Consider the following 20,071-nt stretch of genomic DNA (forward strand, 5'->3'; position numbering starts at 1 on the left):
CCAGCATTATGAGAGAACACCTGCTGCTGCAAATGTGTTTGTAATGAGACAAACTTCACCTCTGCTGTACTTTGTTAGCTCTGATTTCAATGTAGAGCTGTGTGTGATTATGAGAGCAATGTGTCAGTCATTATTTGGTTTACACTGGTAGCGCTCACTTTCACTTATAATAAACTTTGGTGGCAGATTCTCATGGAGATCTCTGTCCGCTTTATATATCTTAAATTTCCATTTACATATTAAGAAAAATGTGGATCTCTCTGATATAAGACATCCGATCACAGATTCCAAGGTATCATTTTATTCTGCTTCCTATGACCTACATGTCCATCTAGATCTAGGCTTAGGAGGGATGATCATACTAAACTTCAAATTAGGAAAAGGAGGGGATTCAAACTTTATTTTTTCTACTTTTTTGTCTGTTTACAAATTTTTATTTATCTTTACTCCCTTTAGGAGAATTTAACATGTTATTTATTTGATTGTTTCTAAAATGTTGATCTCCTGTGAAGCCCACCCAGCAGCTGAGCTTCATTGGAATACAAAGATGGAGGGGGACCTGGGTCTTTTCTAGAATGCACACATGCATCAGACCCATATAAATCCCGCTATCAGAGATTATTAGCAGAATCTAAATGGTCCCACAGCAGTGATCAGATACAGCTGTTAGACATACAGTGGATGCTGGCTGTATTATGCTGCTGGCGCCCAATATGTGTGGAGCGCGCTCAGCTGCTGTGATACACCTACAACCTGAAAAATTTGGTTATTTCATGTCATACGTATTTGGATATGTTGAGCCATAAAGTATGTAAGGAAAGATGTACCGGTAATATAAATTCTGTATGTTTTTATCTTCCCACATTTCCATGCAGTGAAGCATTTTTCTGTCTAGTCACAATGGATTCTACTGATTTCATCTTTATCCTAATGTTCCTTACTAACATAATGTTGGACTTTGTGATAATATAGACATTTATATTCTGTAATTGATGGACATCTGTGATTGTGTTTTTACAGTACAAACAAGTGGAACAGTACATGTCATTCCATAAGCTGCCTTCTGACATGAGACAGAAGATACATGATTATTATGAGCATCGGTACCAAGGAAAAATCTTCGATGAGGACAATATTCTCAGTGAGCTGAATGACCCTCTTCGGGAGGTAAGTGCACAGTTATACACTCATTGATAAGACATTGTGACTAAAGGCCGCTTTACATGCTACGACATCGCTAAAGCGATCTCGTTGGGGTCACGGAATTTGTGACTCATATCCGGTCGCTTTAGCGATGTTGATGCGTGTGACACCTATGAGCGATTTTGCATCGTCGCAAAAATGGGCAAAATCGCTCTTCGGTGACATGGGGGTCCATTCTCGAATATCGTTGCTGCTGCAGTAACTATGTAGTTCGTCGTTCCTGCGGCAGCACACATCGCTCCGTGTGACACCGCAGAAACGAGGAACCTCTCCTTACCTGCATCCCGCCAGCAATGAGGAAGGAAGGAGGTGGGCGGGATGTTACGTCCCGCTCATCTCCGCCCCTCCGCTTCTATTGGGTGGCTGCTTAGTGACATCGCTGTGACGCCGCACGGACCGCCCCCTTAGAAAGGAGGCGGTTCGCCGGTCACAGCGACGTCGCTAGGCAGGTAAGTAGTGTGACGGGTCTGGGCGATGTTGTGTGCCACGGGCAGTGATTTGCCCGTGTCGCACAACCGATGGGGGCGGGTACCAACGCTAGCGATATCGGTACCAATATCGCACCGTGTAAAGCGGCCTTAAGGCCACGTTCACACATCCGTGCATCACCGTCCGGATACCAACCTTCATTCACAAACCAGCCGGAAGTATCCTGGCCCAAACTTTACAGCCTCATCATAGGCATATGTTAAAGGGGTTGTCCATTACTTGGACATCCCCTTCTGACTCCACATGTTTCCCTCAGGTAAAAGAAAAAATCCTTTACTCACCTCTGCGGCCGCTGCGGTTCCAGTGACATTGTGACATCACGCGAGCCACACATACAATCAGAGCTGGCTTCTGTCTCCCTGCCTTCGGACATAAGAGCTATCAACAGGAAGTGAGCAGCGCTCACTTCCTGTTGATTAACTCATTTGTCCGAAGGCGGAGAGACAGAAGCCAGCTCTGATTGGACACAGGGCTTGCTTCACTTCACAACGTCACCTGAGCACCAACACCGCTGGAACCACCCCGGTTGCGGAGGTGAGTATTATTTTACTTGGGGATAACATCTGGAATCAGAAGGGGTTGTCCAAGTAGTAGACAACCCCTTTAAACTGTGAAGGTCAGGAGACCTGTAGCCGGTCCATGAAGCATAGTTCTTACTGAACCGTGTATGTGGCTTGAGAGTCCATTACCAGTTTCCAATTATTGGGATTGAGTGTTCCTAGAAATAGTTGTTCGAGTGAAGTAATTTTTGTTGTGTGGGTGAAGTAATTTTCAAGTCTACTTAAAGGGAATCTGTAACCAGGTTTTTGCCACCTGATCTGAAAGCAGCATAATGAGCTGTTTGCTGTAATTTTCATAAAATCACTGATTAATCAGCAGTAGATTATCATTACAGGACTACTTGGCGTGCTGCAGGTAGTCCAGCATATTCATGAGCTCCTGTGTAACTGCTAGATCTGCAACAGAGAAAACATTGATTTTATCAAAATGACAGCAAACAGTTCATAAAGTGACACATCGCTGGAATCAGGGTCTCTGTCTCTACATAATGCTGCTCTCAGATGGCGGTTGCAAAAACCTGGTGACAGATTCCCTTTCAAGATCCTCATTATCGACAGCACATTGTCCTGAATAAACAGGACACGTGCTGCAAGAACAGTGATATTCTATGTGCATGGGAAGCATGGTCAACTTATCTAAATAGGCTACTAAACGACGCCAAGGGGCTTGTATGTAGCCAAACGATGGTCATTAATGGCAAGCATCAGCCAGTGTAATCGTTCACAAAATCAGTAGAATCAGTTGCAAAATAATGATTGTGAGTCACATTACTTGCAATTCTACAGTTATTGGCTCATACAATGTTGCTATATAGTGTCATAAATAAAGGTACCATACAATACCCGTATACATTGCATAAATATATATAAGTAACTAGCTGTACTACCCGGCTTCGCCCGGGTTAATAACTGCTGTTAACAAAATAGAATGTATTAACAAAAATGTATTCTGCACACAAAAACCACAAAGCAAATAGATATAAATGTAATTATAATGTCTGTCTCCCCCTCTGTATATATCTCTCTGTCTCTCTATCTCTTTGTCTGTCTGTCTCTTTCCCTGTCTGTCTCTGACTGTTTCTGTCTCTTTTTCCGTCTGTCTCAATGTCTTTCCCTGTCTGTCTATCTATCTCTGTCACTTTCCCTGTCTGTCTCTTTCCCTGTCTGTCTCTTTCCCTCTCTTTCCCTCTCTTTCCCTGTCAGTCTCTTTCCGTCTGTCACTTTCCCTGTCTGTCTCTTTCTCTGTCTGTCTCTTTCCCTGTCTGTCTCTTTCCGTCTGTCTCTTTCCCTGTGTCTGTCTCTTTGTCTTTGTCTGTCTTTGTCTGTCTTTTACCCTGTCTGTCTCTTTCCCTCTCTTTCCCTGTGTGTCTGTTTCCCTGTGTCTGTCTCTGTCTTTTTGTCTGTGTCTGTCTCTTTACCTGTCTGTGTCTGTCTCTTAACCTGTCTCTCTCTTTCCCTCTCTTTCCCTATCAGTCTGTCTCTTTGTCTGTGTCTTTGTGTCTGTCTCTTACCCTGTCTATGTCTGTTTCTTACCCTGTCTGTGTCTGCCTCTTTCCCTGTCTGTGTCTGTCTCTTTACCTGGCTGCATTGTGACACGCCAACACTCCATTTAAGGACGTGGCTGCGCATCCTTCTTAAATTCTGGCTACACTGTGGCTCCCAGCTCCATGCGCTTTAATGGAGGCAGGTTTTTTGGTGAATAACTGTAAAACGCGGGGTTAAAATTTCCCCTCAAAACATAGCCTATGACGCTCTCGGGGTCCAGAAGTGTGAGTGTGCAAAATTTTGTGGCTGTAGCTGCGATGGTGCCGATACCAATCCCGGACATATACACACACACATACATACATACACACATTCAGCTTTACATATTAGATACCAGGATGTAGTGGCAATATAAGGCTACCATTTAGTGCTTTAATGCCATAAAGTTTTCAAATATTATAGTTATACAAAGCTCTGTTAATAATGACTTACAGTACATTAATTGTACCTCCATGTAGGGTTCAAATAATACTTAACGCAGTGCTAAAATGATGCTGCAACACAAACATTACTTAAATATTTATTCTCATCTTCTAAGGTGGGTACATTTACAAAGTGTTCTATAAACAAGCAACTCTGCAATTTATTTATTTGCTTAAAATGTTATCCCGTTCTTCCCAAATCTTTCATTTTTTTTTTTTTTTATTATATTATTTCTTGCCATCAAGGGGGCCGGCCACCTCTGCTAAAAAGCTTGTAAACACTGCTCTGAGGCTGGTAGGGATCACTGGAGTTTGATGTCTCCTCTTAATCCCAGTATACAGTCATGGCCAAAAGTTTTGAGAATGCTACAAATATTAATTTTTACAAAGTCTACTGCTTAAGTTTTTCTAATGGCAATTTGCATATACTCCAGAATGTCATAAAGAGTGATCAGCTTAACAGCAATTACTTGCAAAGTCAATATTGGCTAAGAAAATGAACTTTAACCCCCAAAGCACATTTCAACATCATTGCATTCCTGCCTTAAAAGGAGCAGCTAACATTGTTTTAGTGATTGTTCCATTAACACAGGTGTGGGTGTTGATAAGGACAGGGCTGGCGATCAATCAGTCATGATTAAGTAAGAATGACACCACTGGACACTTTAAAAGGAGGCTGGTGCTTGGTATCATTGTTTCTTTTCAGTTAACCATGGTTATCGCTAAAGAAACATGTGCAGCCATCATTGCTCTGCACAAAAATGGCCTAACAGGGAAGAGTATCGCAGCTACAAAGATTGCACCTCAGTCAACAATCTATCGCATCATCAAGAACTTCAAGGAGAGAGCTTCCATTGTTGCCAAAAAGGCTCCAGGGCGCCCAAGAAGGACCAGCAAACGCCAGGACCGTATCTTAAAACTGTTTCAGCTGCGGGATCGGACTACCAGCAGTGGCGAGCTAGCTCAGCAATGGAAGCAGGCTGGTGTGAGTGCTTCTGCACGCACTGTGAGGTGGAGACTGCTTGAGCAAGGCCTGGTTTCAAGGAGGGCAGCAAAGAAGCCACTTCTCTCCAGAAAAAACATCAGGGACCGACTGATATTCTGCAAAAGGTACAGGGAGTGGACTGCTGAGGACTGGGGTAAAGTCATTTTCTCAGATGAATCCCCTTTTCGGTTGTTTAGGACATCCGGAAAACAGCTTATTAGGAGAAGAGGTGAGCGCTACCACCAGTCTTGTCTCATGCCAACTGTTAAGCATCCTGAAACGATTCATGTGTGGGGTTGCTTCTCAGCCAAGGGAATCGGCTCACTCACAGTCTTGCCTAAAAACACAGCCATGAATAAAGAATGGTACCAGAATGTCCTCCAAGAGCAACTTCTCCCAACTGTCCAAGAGCAGTTTGGCGCCCAACAATGCCTTTTCCAGCATGATGGAGCACCTTGCCATAAAGCAAAGGTGATCTCTAAATGGCTCATGGAACAAAACATAGAGATTTTGGGTCCATGGCCTGGAAACTCCCCAGATCTTAATCCCATTGAGAACTTGTGGGCAATCATCAAGAGACGGGTGGACAAACAAAAAACAACAAATTCTGGCAAAATGCAAGCATTGCTTATGTAAGAATGGACAGCTATCAGTCAGGATTTAATCCAGAAGTTGATTGAGAGCATGCCAGGGAGAATTGCAGAGGTCCTGAAGAAGAAGGGTCAACACTGCAAATATTGACTTGCTGCATTAACTCATTCTAACTGTCAATATAACCTTTTGGTACTCATAATATGATTGCAATTATATTTCTGTATGTGATGTAAACATCAGATAAACACAATTAAAAACCAGAGGGCAACAGATCATGTGAAAATATAATTTTGGTGTCATTCTCAAAACTTTTGGCCATGACTGTACTTCAGTGCACTGCATGTCTGATACAGACAGAGGCAAGGCTGCCACATAAACTATAACGGCTAGGACACATGGCGAGTAAAACGGACTGAGTGGAATACAATAAAAAAAATCGCATTCCACCAGGACCCATGTTACTCTTTGAGGCTGTTCCCATCTGCAATTATTTTCTCATCCCTAATCGGACTGAGGAAACAGTTGCAGCATGCTGCGGGTGGAATCCGATCCATATTTACTCGCACCAATGCGTCTATGGGTGCGAGTGAAACATTATATCGATATAGTCGATGCTGATTGGGTGTGGGTAGAGAAAGGTGTGGGTGTATGGGGGGTGTGATGCAGGGCCTTTGCTGATTGGGTGAGGGTGGAGTGAGGGGTGGGTGTGTGGGGGGGTGTTCGGTCTGTTGGAGCTGTGTGGGCGTGGTTTAGGCGGTTTCAGCGTATGATGTCATTTCTTGGACAGACAGACAGAGAGACAGAATGGGGCAATTAGATATATAGATAATTGATATTAAAATTATTATACTTTAGGGCCACGCCAGATCCAAGAGCATAATAATCATAGATGAAAAAAAAACAATGCGCACCTCACCGTGTCCCGAGCTGTCGCCGTTGCTCCTCATCGAAGCTCCGTCCTGCCCCTTCTTTCCTATACATCTGAACTCAGAGGACTACTCGGTGCCATCAGCCGAGACATAGAGTGTAAATGTTGGAAATGAAAAGGAAAGAGGAAGCTGGACAGTACTTCACAGACGACGGGGAGTGCTGGGAGTGGGACAGGTATTGAGAAAGCCAAAGGAGCATATAAGAATTTGAGTTTTTTAACCCCTTCCATGCCCTCAGAAACCAGAAAAATGTTGGCCAGTCAAATGCCATGTTGCAGCTTCATGCGAAGCTAAATGTCACGTTAAGTACGGGGAAGGACCAAGCGAGCAGCAAAAGGTAAGGGAAGGAGACCCATGCATAAAATGAAGGGGGAGATGGTGACCCCCTGACCAAACCGACAGCTAGTCCCTGGGGTCCCTCACCACCCTAGATAGGTTCTGCGCCTATGTACCAAGCCAGATACCTGACCCTAGTATCCCTAGTTCTGGTCCCTAAATAGGGAACAGGTAGTAAAAGCTCTTCATCAAACCCACGAAATGTTATAGGAGAGACACACGGTGACAAAAGTGCATGAACTACTTATCCACAGATGACTCAGGCAGAGGTTCATCAAAGCTTCAGCAACGATAGCACAGATGAGAGCAAGTCACCTGCTTGCAACCAGAGCTCGAATGAACTGTATAATATCACTAGTCCAGGGAAGAAGGGAGTATTTAGGCACCAAGAGAATACTGATGATAAGCAGCTGGGTGGAAGGCGACCTCCTGCTGCGTCCTAAAGGGGAAGAGATGAAAATCCAGCAGGAAAGCTACTTATTACAATGAATACTGACAGCAGGAATGATATAAAGTCAGGGAGCATTTTGCACAGCAAACGCTGTGACCTTCTACTGCCAGAAACCACATGACTGTCTGTCACCCGTGACATGAATCACCCAAAATTCAGGCTTGCCTGAATCCTCCAATTTTGGGAAATTCCAACTAATTGAATTGTATTGCTCATCTCTATGGAGCAGTCATACAGGCAAGGAGCCCACTACCCAGCTGATAAGTGCACAGCAGAGCTTCTACTATGGCTCGAAGATAAAATCCTTCACCTGAAACTAGCCTGTCACAATGCTCCCGGCATCCCGCTTCTTTAGTTCTGGGGCCTGTTAAATTGGAGAAGCCATTATCCTTGAAGGATGGGTTATATTTTATGTGGTCCAGAGGCCATTACGTTTTACCACTACCTTTATAATATGAAAAATAAACCATCCTGTCCCTGATGGCAACGGATTGAGCTGTTCTCATCTATACAGTCAACTTTATAGTCCTCTGGCAGCGGTTATTAGAACAGGTGGATGGACTCGACCGAGTTTTATTGTTACTCACAGAAAAGGCCATTTTGCAAAGCCCGGATTAATGTTTGGGAATCAATGACATCCACACTATTTGTTCTTTTCTTCTTCTGAAGTGTAATCCATTTTACTTTTACCATTAGGAAGATAAAACCCGTAAATCAGTCGTGGAAGATTAATAATCCTCGTGACTTCAGCATATTTGTGTTTGTCATATACAGAACTATGGGACAATCTGCATTATTGAAACGCTGTCTCAAGACAAAGCAGTGACGGCAGCTGATTGACTGAGTTATTCCTCTGCGGAGGGAAAGCGCTCACATATGTTCATCTATCTGTCATACATCATGTTCAGAGAAGAAATAGAAGGATATGCCTACTGGCAGCCCTCCAGAGCATGATTTGTGTCCCCAGTTTATTTTATGCCACCTTTGTAGATGCAATTGGATTACTGAAGATGGCTGATCCTTTCCTGAATGCAAAGCCATTGATTTTGTAATACAGGCTGGGTAATCAGTATTGGAAGGAAGATGCATAAAGAACGGGATTTCAGTGACCAGGGATCTAAATCTTTGTACTGCCAGCATTGAGAGTGGGGAGGACTGTCTCTAACTTAAGGGAATGTGTCCTCAGAAATATGACGGAGGACTGTCTCTAACTTAAGGGAATGTGTCCTCAGAAATATGACGGAGGACTGTCTCTAACTTAAGGGAATGTGTCCTCAGAAATATGACGGAGGACTGTCTCTAACTTAAGGGAATGTGTCCTCAGAAATATGACGGAGGACTGTCTCTAACTTAAGGGAATGTGTCCTCAGAAATATGACGGAGGACTGTCTCTAACTTAAGGGAATGTGTCCTCAGAAATATGACGGAGGACTGTCTCTAACTTAAGGGAATGTGTCCTCAAAAATTTGACGGAGGACTGTCTCTAACTTAAGGGAATGTGTCCTCAGAAATATGACGGAGGACTGTCTCTAACTTAAGGGAATGTGTCCTCAGAAATATGACGGAGGACTGTCTCTAACTTAAGGGAATGTGTCCTCAGAAATATGACGGAGGACTGTCTCTAACTTAAGGGAATGTGTCCTCAGAAATATGACGGAGGACAGTCTTTAACTTAAGGGAATGTGTCCTCAGAAATATGACGGAGGACTGTCTCTAACTTAAGGGAATGTGTCCTCAGAAATATGACGGAGGACTGTCTCTAACTTAAGGGAATGTGTCCACAGAAATATGACGGAGGACTGTCTCTAACTTAAGGGAATGTGTCCTCAGAAATATGACGGAGGACTGTCTCTAACTTAAGGGAATGTGTCCTCAGAAATATGACCTACTTTTGTGTTTAAGGGGTTGTCCCCTATTAGGACCAATCCTTCTAATTCCACATGTTTCCCCCAGGTAAAATAAAAAGCCTGTACTCATCTCTGCAGCCAGTGTGGTAATGTCACACTTGGAGATGGTGAAGTCTGTATGCACCGCGTGACACACGCGTTCAGACCGACGGACGTTTGATGCACTACAAAAAACACCACAAAAGGGGGACACTTTAACAACGTTGGGTTTTACGGCTAGGGAGAGGGGTGAGGGAACACCTCCAGAACTCACCTCAAGCTGTTACCTGAGCTCCCTAGCTAGTGAGATGGCTGGTGGGAGACACTAGTCCCACCAGCATACTAATAAACATGGAGGGAAACGAAGGATAGATCGGGGGAATAAACAGAAGGATACAAACACCAAAATCCACGGCTGCAGTCGGACTCCAAAGTAGAAGTTGGATGGGCACAGGACAATTCCCCAGCAGCTCCGTCCACCAGGAAGGCCAGAGTAGAAAGAATTCTATCAACAGCAAGGAGTGCTGGGAAAACCCCACTATTTAAACCTAAAGGGGCGTGGGCTGAAAACAGCTACAGCTGACCTGCACTGCTCTGAGCTGCTGGTGTGGCGCCCCTGACCTGGTCAGGCACCACAGAGTATTGCACCCATGCGGGAGCAATGCTTCCAGGTAATCTCCAAAGGCCAGGATGAGGTGCACACACAAACATATAGTGACCAGGCCTCCCACATTACCAGAGGGGACCCTTGGGTAGCCAGAAGGGGTTAACTTTCAATTCCCAGCTGGGGGTGTGTTCAGGGGCTGGTTGCTAGGAAGCAGGGCAGAGAGAGAGAGGAAGAGGGGAGTCTGGAGGAAGAAGTTGAAGTGTGTGGAAGGGAGCAGAGGAGCTCTCGTGTCAGACAGGTCCTGAGGAGTGCAGTAGCTGAAAGCGGGGGAGAAAGGAGTACCGTGGGTCGGCCTGAAAATCATCCAGAGAGAAGGGTGGCTGAGTACGGAGATCCCGGTATCCGAGCACACAAGGGGAACTAGGTCCCCAGTACAGGCAGCAGATCATCCAGAGCTGCTTAACCTACAGGTGGGGGGGGGGTACTTCATGCCCTCACCACGACTACACAGAGCTTGAGCCAAGCAGCAATCACCAGGCCCATAAGGGGACAGGGCCAGAAGCCATCCCACCAAGGCCACGCTGCCGGCAGACGAGCCAGAGAGAGGGGAGCAGGGTGGTAACAGCTTCCCTGGAGGGGTCCTACCACGCTTCAAGCAAAGGATCCTCCTAAAACAGAAAGAGTGCAAGGAAGGCGAGTGGACAGCTACCCTCAGAACGGCCTCCTGGAATTCCTGGTTCAACCTGGTTATCACAGTGTCGCCCGGGCATCTCACCGTGACCTCCAAACAGTGAGTAAACACGTTGAAAGACTTCTTGGACTGTGTTTGAGTCATTCTGCGACCTGTGGTCCCACACACATACACCGGGGCCTGGGGCTTGCCTCACTCTCAGGGGGCTAATATACTGACTGCACCCACCATCAGCCCCAGGCATCCCTTAATCTGCAGTGGCGGTCCCCGCTGACCGCAATACTGAGAGTGGCGTCACGACAATCAAAGAAAGAAGGTTCCCTACCTGTGACCAGACTGTCCCATCCACGTGGAGTCCCTGCAGGTAACGCACCGACACCACACTTGCGGGGCTTCACAACTTCTGGCGTCACGAACAGGATCTGGACTAGACCTGTTCAGACAGGTGACCGTGTGCCTCAGAGGTCCGACCGCAAAAATTGAACCGCCGCCATATTGCCATCTTCAAAAGCGCGCGCTGCAGCCCGCGCGAGGGAGAAGAGCACCGCCCACGAAGAGGTGTGGCCGCCCCAGAATCCCCACAATTCGGAGAGCGTACTGACCCCGGAAGTGGAAAGGGAGCGCGCAGATTTTTGAAGAAAAATGGACGCTGCAGGAGGTAATGCCCCTGGTCAGGGCGACGCAGCCCAAGCGATGCCAGCCCCCATCGCGCTGGACGCAGCAGCGCCTGGTGCCGGTGCCGCGGTCGCAGCCGCGCCGGCTGAAATCTCCCCCATAATGCCAGTTTCCTTGCTGTATGTCCCAGGAGCGCAATGGCTGCCCCAATACGCCGGTAAAATAGACACGCTGACCGGGTTTAAGAAGAAGATCAACACCCTGCTAGACATGCACGCGATGACTGGTAAGCAGAGGGCCGCTGTGGTGCTGGGACAATTGACTGAGGCAGCAGAATTGGAAGCTGAGTCCTGGACCAATGATGACCGGAGCTCTGTTGAGACCATCTTTGCCAAACTAGCAGCTGCTTTTGAACACCGCACCGAGGGAGAGCTGAGGACGGACTTCTATAACTGCCGGCAGAAGCCCCAAGATAGCATAAGAGCCTATGCCCTCAGGCTGCAGGCTGCACTGCGGGCTCTCAAGCTGGTGGACCCTGTCAGTGATCAGGAAGGAAACCGGATGATGAAGGAACAATTCTTGCGGGGCCTGCGCTCTCCTGAGGATGGGAAGCAGATGAAGCTGTGGTCCCTGGAACACCCTGACGTGGACTTTGCCATTCTGAAAGACAGGGCAGTGAAAGCACTCCAACCTCCTGTGGACACAGACCCCGTCGCACCAGCATGGCCTGCCAGTTCCACGGCTGCAGGAGCGGAATCCTCCTCGCAGGCCCTGGTAACTGCAAAAGGACTCAACACGCCAGCAGAGACCATAAATACACTATCCTCCCAGGTGCAACAGCTCACTAAGGACGTCGCACAAATCCTGAAAGCAATGCAGTTGCCCTCAGAGACCAAAGTCCCTCATCGGATCCTGCTAGCTGACAACCCAGAGGACGTCCCTTGGATGCGGAGGAGAAGAGGTCCCCCAACCCGAGGCAGGAGCAGTGATCGCTATGACTCATCTGGACAACCCATCTGTCGTCGTTGCCAGGAGGCAGGACACTATGCAAGGGCCTGTCCTTTAAACGAGCCAAACCTGGGGCCGGGGGCCAGTCCTCAGGATTAAGAAGATCAGGCCCAAGTCGCTGCTGTGATCAGTACGTGGGTGGACGTCCTGTCCTGTCCATCGTCCTGGACGGGATCCCTACCCCGGCGTTATTGGACACCGGCTCTCAGGTCACCACGATCCCGTATGTCCTTTATCGGAGGTTTTGGTCGGACGACGATCTCCGACCACCGGACCCCTCCCTCACCATCTATGCTGCCAACGGACAACCTATAGACCAGATCGGGGTCAAAGAGGTAACCATAAAGGTGGGAAGGCAGGAAATGAAGGGACAAGGACTGATTGTTGTGGACACTGATATTAGAGAAAGGAACCCGCAAATGATTTTAGGCACTAATGTCATAGAAAATTGCCTAGGGGAAGTGTTGTTGTTGCTTCACCAGATTGTTGAAGGTGCTGAGGGCAGGTCGCAAAGAGCCTTGCAAAAGGAGATCCGAATCATTCTGAGGAAGCAACAGGTAAAACAGGCTGGCGGTGAGATTGGTAGTGTACGGGTGATGGATGCAAACCCCATTGTGATACCCCCACGGAGTGAAATGATGATGTGGTGTAGAGCAGCGGTAGGTCTCAGAGGACAAGACTACCAGGCTGTACTAGAGCCCACTCATTCAGACCACTGGCCCACGATTCTGACAGCCAGGGGGGTAGTTGATGTACACAAGGGACGAGTGCCTGTACGAGTGTTGAACTGTGGGGAGGAGGAAGCCAGACTACCAAGGTACGCTACCATAGCCAAACTGTTTACATGCTCAGATGACGCCATAACACCTGTAGGTCCCCTGACACAAGCTGACTCAAAAGAGGGCGAGACCTCCCAAAAGCAGTTAGAGGATTGGTGCCAGAAACTACACGTGGGGACTGACTCTACACCCGACTACCAGAAACATGGGGTTTACAGGGTCGTGCAGGAATACGAGCAGGTCTTTAGTAAGAACCCACTAGACTTTGGTAGGATCAAAGGGGTGCAACATCACATACCCACAGGCAGTCATCCTCCCATTAAGGAAAGACATAGGCCTATTCCACCAGCCCATTACCAGCGCACAAAGGACATGCTGAAGGACATGAAGGAGGCAGGCGTCATAAGGGACAGTTGTAGCCCCTGGGCGGCTCCCCTGGTCCTGGTAAGAAAGAAGGATGGCACGATGAGGATGTGTGTGGATTACAGACGGATAAATCAGATAACACACAAGGATGCCTACCCTTTGCCAAGGATAGAGGAATCCCTCGCTGCCTTGAAAGCCTCTAACTACTTTTCTACCCTAGATCTTACTAGTGGCTACTGGCAAGTATCTGTAGCAGAAGAAGATCGGGAGAAGACGGCCTTCACCACCCCAATGGGCCTCTGTGAGTTCAACAGCATGCCATTTGGACTCTGCAATGCCCCCGGGACCTTCCAGAGGCTTATGGAATGCTGCCTAGGGCACCTCAACTTTGAAACCGTCCTGCTCTACCTGGATGATGTCATCGTGTACTCCAAGACTTACGAGGACCACCTGAAACACCTGGCTGAAGTCTTTGAAGCGCTATCCCGATATGGAATGAAGCTGAAACCATCCAAGTGCCATTTACTGAAGCCAAAGGTCCAGTACCTAGGTCACGTGGTCAGTGCAGAAGGAGTAGCACCGGACCCAGAGAAGGTCACAGTCATCCAGGAATGGCCCACACCTACTACCGTCCGGGAGGTACGTCAGTTCCTTGGCTTGGTAGGCTACTACAGAAGGTTCATCAAGGGCTACACGAAAATGGCAGCGCCTTTGCAAGAGCTCCTGGTAGGCCACCCAAAGAAGAGAGGAAAGATCTCCGGCCCGCCATTTCACTGGGGAGAAGCAGAAGAACACTCCTTCAGACAAATGAAAGGGGCCTTGACGGGTGAAGAGATCCTAGCCTACCCTGACTACGGTCTGCCATTCGTACTGTACACAGATGCCAGTAATGTGGGACTGGGAGCAGTGCTTTCACAGGTGCAGGGAGGCAAAGAGCGTGTGATTGCTTACGCCAGCAGGAAGCTCAGGCCTACTGAAAGAAACCCGGAGAATTATAGCTCATTCAAGCTAGAGTTCCTGGCCATGGTATGGGCTATCACAGAGCGGTTCAAGCACTACCTGGCAGCCACCAAATTCACTGTCTTCACGGACAACAACCCCCTGACCCACTTGGATACTGCTAAATTGGGTGCCATGGAGCAGCGTTGGGTAGCCCGACTGGCGAATTATGACTTTACTGTCAAGTATCGAGCTGGCCGCAAGAACGGCAACGCAGATGCTCTGTCCAGGATGCCTCACCTAGCAGACGAGGGTGAAGATGTAGATGATCTTGAAGAGATTGAGCTGCCAGCGTTCCATCGCCATGGAGCAAAACAGTGTCGGCAGTCGCGTGCCAACCGCCAAGAGGTGACCCTGAACCCACTACCTCACTACAACTGGAAGGAGACCCAGGAAAATGATCCAGCGGTAGGCTTGGTAAAGAAACTGATCAGCCAGCCGGGCGCCAGCCTTGACAAAGGAGCCCCACCTGAGGCACAGTACCTATGGAAGGAGAGGGGTCGATTATTCATCTATCAAGACAAACTTTACAGGAGCATCATTGACCCGAGGACGCATGAGAAGGTGTGGCAAGTGATTGTACCACAGAAGGATACGAGGATGATGCTAGAAGCCTATCACAATGGTGCAGGCCACTTTGGTTGGAAGAAACTGGAGGCCCTACTTAAAGTAAGATTCTACTGGGTGGGCATGAGATCTGCCCTAGAGAAGTGGTGTCGAAACTGCGGGCCCTGCAATCTTAGAAGAAAAGACCAGCACAGCCAGAGAGCACCACTCCAGCCAATCCAAACTAAACGGCCCCTGGAGATCGTGGCCCTGGACCATGTAAAGTTGGCACCCAGCAGACAAGGCTACAACTACGCTCTCACTATGGTTGACCACTACTCCAGATTCCTGGTGGTAGTACCAGTCAAGGACTTGACAGGTCAAACTGCAGCCAAAGCTTTCCAGACACACTTCTGTCGACCACATGGCTATCCAGATCAAGTGCTCACTGACCAAGGACCAGCCTTTGAAGCTGAAGTGTTTAAGGAGTTTTGTAACCTATACGGCTGCCAGAAGATCCGTACTACGCCTTACCATCCTCAGACCAATGGCATGTGTGAGAAGATGAACCACATCATTCTCGACCTTCTGAAGACGCTCCCACTAGAAGAACGAAGTCAGTGGCCGGAAAAACTGCCCGATCTAGTGGACATGTATAACAACATCCCTGTGAGTTTCACGAACTGCACACCGGCATACCTGATGAGGGCCAGACGAGGGAGATTGCCAGTAGATCTGGAAATGGGAGTTGAGACCCCTGAAGACCATCTACAAGGTGCTGATTGGGATTCCAACCGCCAAGCCCAATACAAGAAAGTACAAGAGTGTGTGGAGCGAAGCCTGACTCAGCAGCGTGAGAAACAAGAAAAGGCCTACAATCGAAAAGCACCTGCTGTTCCTTTGATGCCAGGAGATATAGTTCTCAAAAGAAAGAGAAGACGTCATAAACTTGACAATCACTGGGAAGAAGAACCCTATACTGTGTTACCATCGACGCTTAGCAATGAAAAGACATGCCTTATCAGCAAAGATGGAGGAAAAACAACAGCTGTCGTTTCTAGAGATCGCTTAAAGAAATGTCCTGAACAACTAAGAATCCCTGAAGAAATTCCCAACCCTTTGCCAGTTCAAGAACCAAAAGAAAAGATGATCCATACTGTACTTGGAGATTTTCCAGCAAGTTGGCCTCAATACAATGGAGCAGTAGTTATTCCGGTTATTACATTCCCTCAATCTGGAGAAGTAAGAGACCCAGAAGAACCTGTTCAGAACCTGGAAGAGCCAAATGTAGCTGAAGCAGAAGACCATGCACTGGTATCAATACCTAGTACACCTATTATTCACATCGAGACACATACATCGGGTGGGAGGACACAACCTCAGACAGATGACAGTATAGTACTGCGTAGGTCAACCCGCAGCAACTTTGGTCAGCTCCCATTACGCTATAGAGAAAGTACAGTTTAGTTCAAAGTGACGGTATGAAAGGTAATGTTTAACCTGTTTATAGTTAAGTAACGTTTAAGCGAAATGTGCCCACAAGGACTATTGTGAGACCTCCTTAAAATGTTAGACCACTGGTTATGAACTGGCTTTAACCACAAACTTTGCATTGTAAAAAGTTGCCTTCTTGGTATCAACCACAGAGTCTGCCTGTTGAGGGGCATGGCTCTGCACCAACAAGGGGGCACGCCTGTTTATGGGGCCTGCCCTCCAACACTCGGAAGCGGGTACGCCTGTTTATGGGGCCTACCTTACACCACTCTCCTCAGGAGAGGAAGATTGGAGGAAAGGTCTGGGGAATGTGATGGCCCAGCCCTGGTCACCAAAAGGACCGGCGACCTACCTCCTGGAGGTTTTTTGGGTGGGGTTCGGACATGTGGGTGGTTGGTAGTGGAATGGTACCTGGCATGTTTAAATGTAAATAATTGCCCCTATGTGGGAAAAGTTTGTATTTACCTTTTTTTTCTTTCTCTTGTCTTTGCAGCCCGAGGACGTGCTGATGATAACTAAGGGGGAATGTGGCGCCCCTGACCTGGTCAGGCACCACAGAGTATTGCACCCATGCGGGAGCAATGCTTCCAGGTAATCTCCAAAGGCCAGGATGAGGTGCACACACAAACATATAGTGACCAGGCCTCCCACATTACCAGAGGGGACCCTTGGGTAGCCAGAAGGGGTTAACTTTCAATTCCCAGCTGGGGGTGTGTTCAGGGGCTGGTTGCTAGGAAGCAGGGCAGAGAGAGAGAGGAAGAGGGGAGTCTGGAGGAAGAAGTTGAAGTGTGTGGAAGGGAGCAGAGGAGCTCTCGTGTCAGACAGGTCCTGAGGAGTGCAGTAGCTGAAAGCGGGGGAGAAAGGAGTACCGTGGGTCGGCCTGAAAATCATCCAGAGAGAAGGGTGGCTGAGTACGGAGATCCCGGTATCCGAGCACACAAGGGGAACTAGGTCCCCAGTACAGGCAGCAGATCATCCAGAGCTGCTTAACCTACAGGTGGGGGGGGTACTTCATGCCCTCACCACGACTACACAGAGCTTGAGCCAAGCAGCAATCACCAGGCCCATAAGGGGACAGGGCCAGAAGCCATCCCACCAAGGCCACGCTGCCGGCAGACGAGCCAGAGAGAGGGGAGCAGGGTGGTAACAGCTTCCCTGGAGGGGTCCTACCACGCTTCAAGCAAAGGATCCTCCTAAAACAGAAAGAGTGCAAGGAAGGCGAGTGGACAGCTACCCTCAGAACGGCCTCCTGGAATTCCTGGTTCAACCTGGTTATCACAGTGTCGCCCGGGCATCTCACCGTGACCTCCAAACAGTGAGTAAACACGTTGAAAGACTTCTTGGACTGTGTTTGAGTCATTCTGCGACCTGTGGTCCCACACACATACACCGGGGCCTGGGGCTTGCCTCACTCTCAGGGGGCTAATATACTGACTGCACCCACCATCAGCCCCAGGCATCCCTTAATCTGCAGTGGCGGTCCCCGCTGACCGCAATACTGAGAGTGGCGTCACGACAATCAAAGAAAGAAGGTTCCCTACCTGTGACCAGACTGTCCCATCCACGTGGAGTCCCTGCAGGTAACGCACCGACACCACACTTGCGGGGCTTCACACTGGCAACAAAACTGACATTAACTCATAAAGGATACTACGTTTAAATAAGGAGTCTGCATGATAAATAGAGGCTCCAGTCAAAAACCTGTCACAAGTCTCTAAAAATAGGGAGACAATCTTGACAGGTCCCAGCAATATCAGTAATGTAGGACTCAAGTGATGCTGTGATCTCTTGTGAGCCCTGCATCCAATCCGTGCTGGCTTCTGTCCCCCCCACCTTCAGACCAAATCAGCAATCAACAGGAAGTGAGCACTGCAGCCCCCCCCCGAGCAATGTGCGCGCAGCAAATCTGAAATCTCATAGACTTTGCTGGGAAAGGAAAAGTGTGCAGTTTGTGGTGACTAAAAGGTCACCACAAAATGCACCAAAAAAGCATCAAAAACTGCAGTGTGCGCATGGGACCTTACTAAGCACAACTTGAACTGTTGTGTATGCATTGTGTGCTTTAAGAAGTATAAGGGAAGTATTAAACATTAAACATTTTTGGAGACACATCCTATAATCGGCAGAGACAGGCTTGCTGATTGTTCCATTTGAAGATATACCAGTAACATGAATACAATTTGTATCCTTTTGGTAACGTTCCCTGGGAGTTTGGATCTGAGACAAGCTCCTGATAGGTGATGATGAGCACAAATAATGAAAGAGATAGGATTCGCAGCATCTCGGTTTCGTTTTGCAGTCCTTTAAATTCATCTCACTCCTCCAGACTGTAACACTTGACAGTGCATCGACGGCGCCTGCAGCACTTCAATGATCCACCTCTGTTCACATATGGAGAGACATGTCAATATGTCGGAATATGGACTGCGTGCAGTTTTATCATCTAGTGTGAATCCTGACAGTTACAACCATTTTTTTATGTTGACATGTGTGGTAACATTGGTTGAAAATGTTATAATTTATCCCTGCAGAACCATCTCATTCTTTTTTAATGGTAGTCCAACAGCGTAAACTGACAGAATGGTCTGCCTGCACCATCGGCAGTAAAACCTTCAGGTCACACTATTCTTTGAGCTTCATTCACATTCAGTGTTTGGTGCGTTTTTTTACCTCAGTATTTGTAGCCAAAATCAGGAGTGAGTAAATAATACAGAAGTGGTGCCCGTGTTTCTTTTATACTTTTCCTCTGATTGTTCCACTCCTGGTTGTGGTTACAAATACTGAGGGAAAAATCTCACCAAATACTCAACGTGTGCACATGGCCCTACCGATACTGAGGTAAACACTCACCAAATACTCAACATGTGCACGTGGCCCTACAGATACTGAGGTCACCACTCACCAAATACTCAACATGTGCATGTGGCCCTACAGATACTGAGGTAACAACTAACCAAATACTCAACGTGTGCACATGGCCCTACCGATACTGAGGTAAACACTCACCAAATACTCAACATGTGCACGTGGCCCTACAGATACTGAGGTCACCACTCACCAAATACTCAACATGTGCATGTGGCCCTACAGATACTGTGGTAACAACTAACCAAATACTCAACGTGTGCACATGGCCCTACCGATACTGAGGTAAACACTCACCAAATACTCAACATGTGCACGTGGCCCTACAGATACTGAGGTCACCACTCACCAAATACTCAACATGTGCATGTGGCCCTACAGATACTGAGGTAACAACTAACCAAATACTCAACATGTGCACATGGCCCTACAGATACTGAGGTAAACACTCACCAAATACTTAACATGTGCACGTGGCCCTACAGATACTGAGGTAACAACTCACCAAATACTCAACATGTGCACTTGGCCCTACAGATACTGAGGTAACAACTCACCAAATACTCAATGTGTGCACATGGCACTACAGATACTGAGGTAAACACTCACCAAATACTCAACATGTGCACGTGGCCCTACAGATACTGAGGTAACAACTCACCAAATACTCAACGTGTGCACGAGGCCTTAATGAGTCAGTC

The 20,071-nt window shown here is 47.7% G+C and overlaps 1 protein-coding gene across 1 annotated transcript in view; it reads left to right on the top strand.

Annotated features, from left to right (window-relative positions):
* HCN1 (hyperpolarization activated cyclic nucleotide gated potassium channel 1) overlaps nt 1-20,071 on the top strand; it is a 599,929-nt gene that overhangs the window by 505,857 nt on the left and 74,001 nt on the right. Inside the window, exon 5 of the mRNA XM_075326734.1 lies at nt 1,021-1,167. Within this exon, the coding sequence (XP_075182849.1) occupies nt 1,021-1,167 (147 nt within the window). The remainder of the gene's footprint in view (nt 1-1,020; nt 1,168-20,071) is intronic.

This window comes from Anomaloglossus baeobatrachus, chromosome 1 (assembly GCF_048569485.1).
Source record: "Anomaloglossus baeobatrachus isolate aAnoBae1 chromosome 1, aAnoBae1.hap1, whole genome shotgun sequence".
NCBI classification, from domain to species: domain Eukaryota; kingdom Metazoa; phylum Chordata; class Amphibia; order Anura; family Aromobatidae; genus Anomaloglossus; species Anomaloglossus baeobatrachus.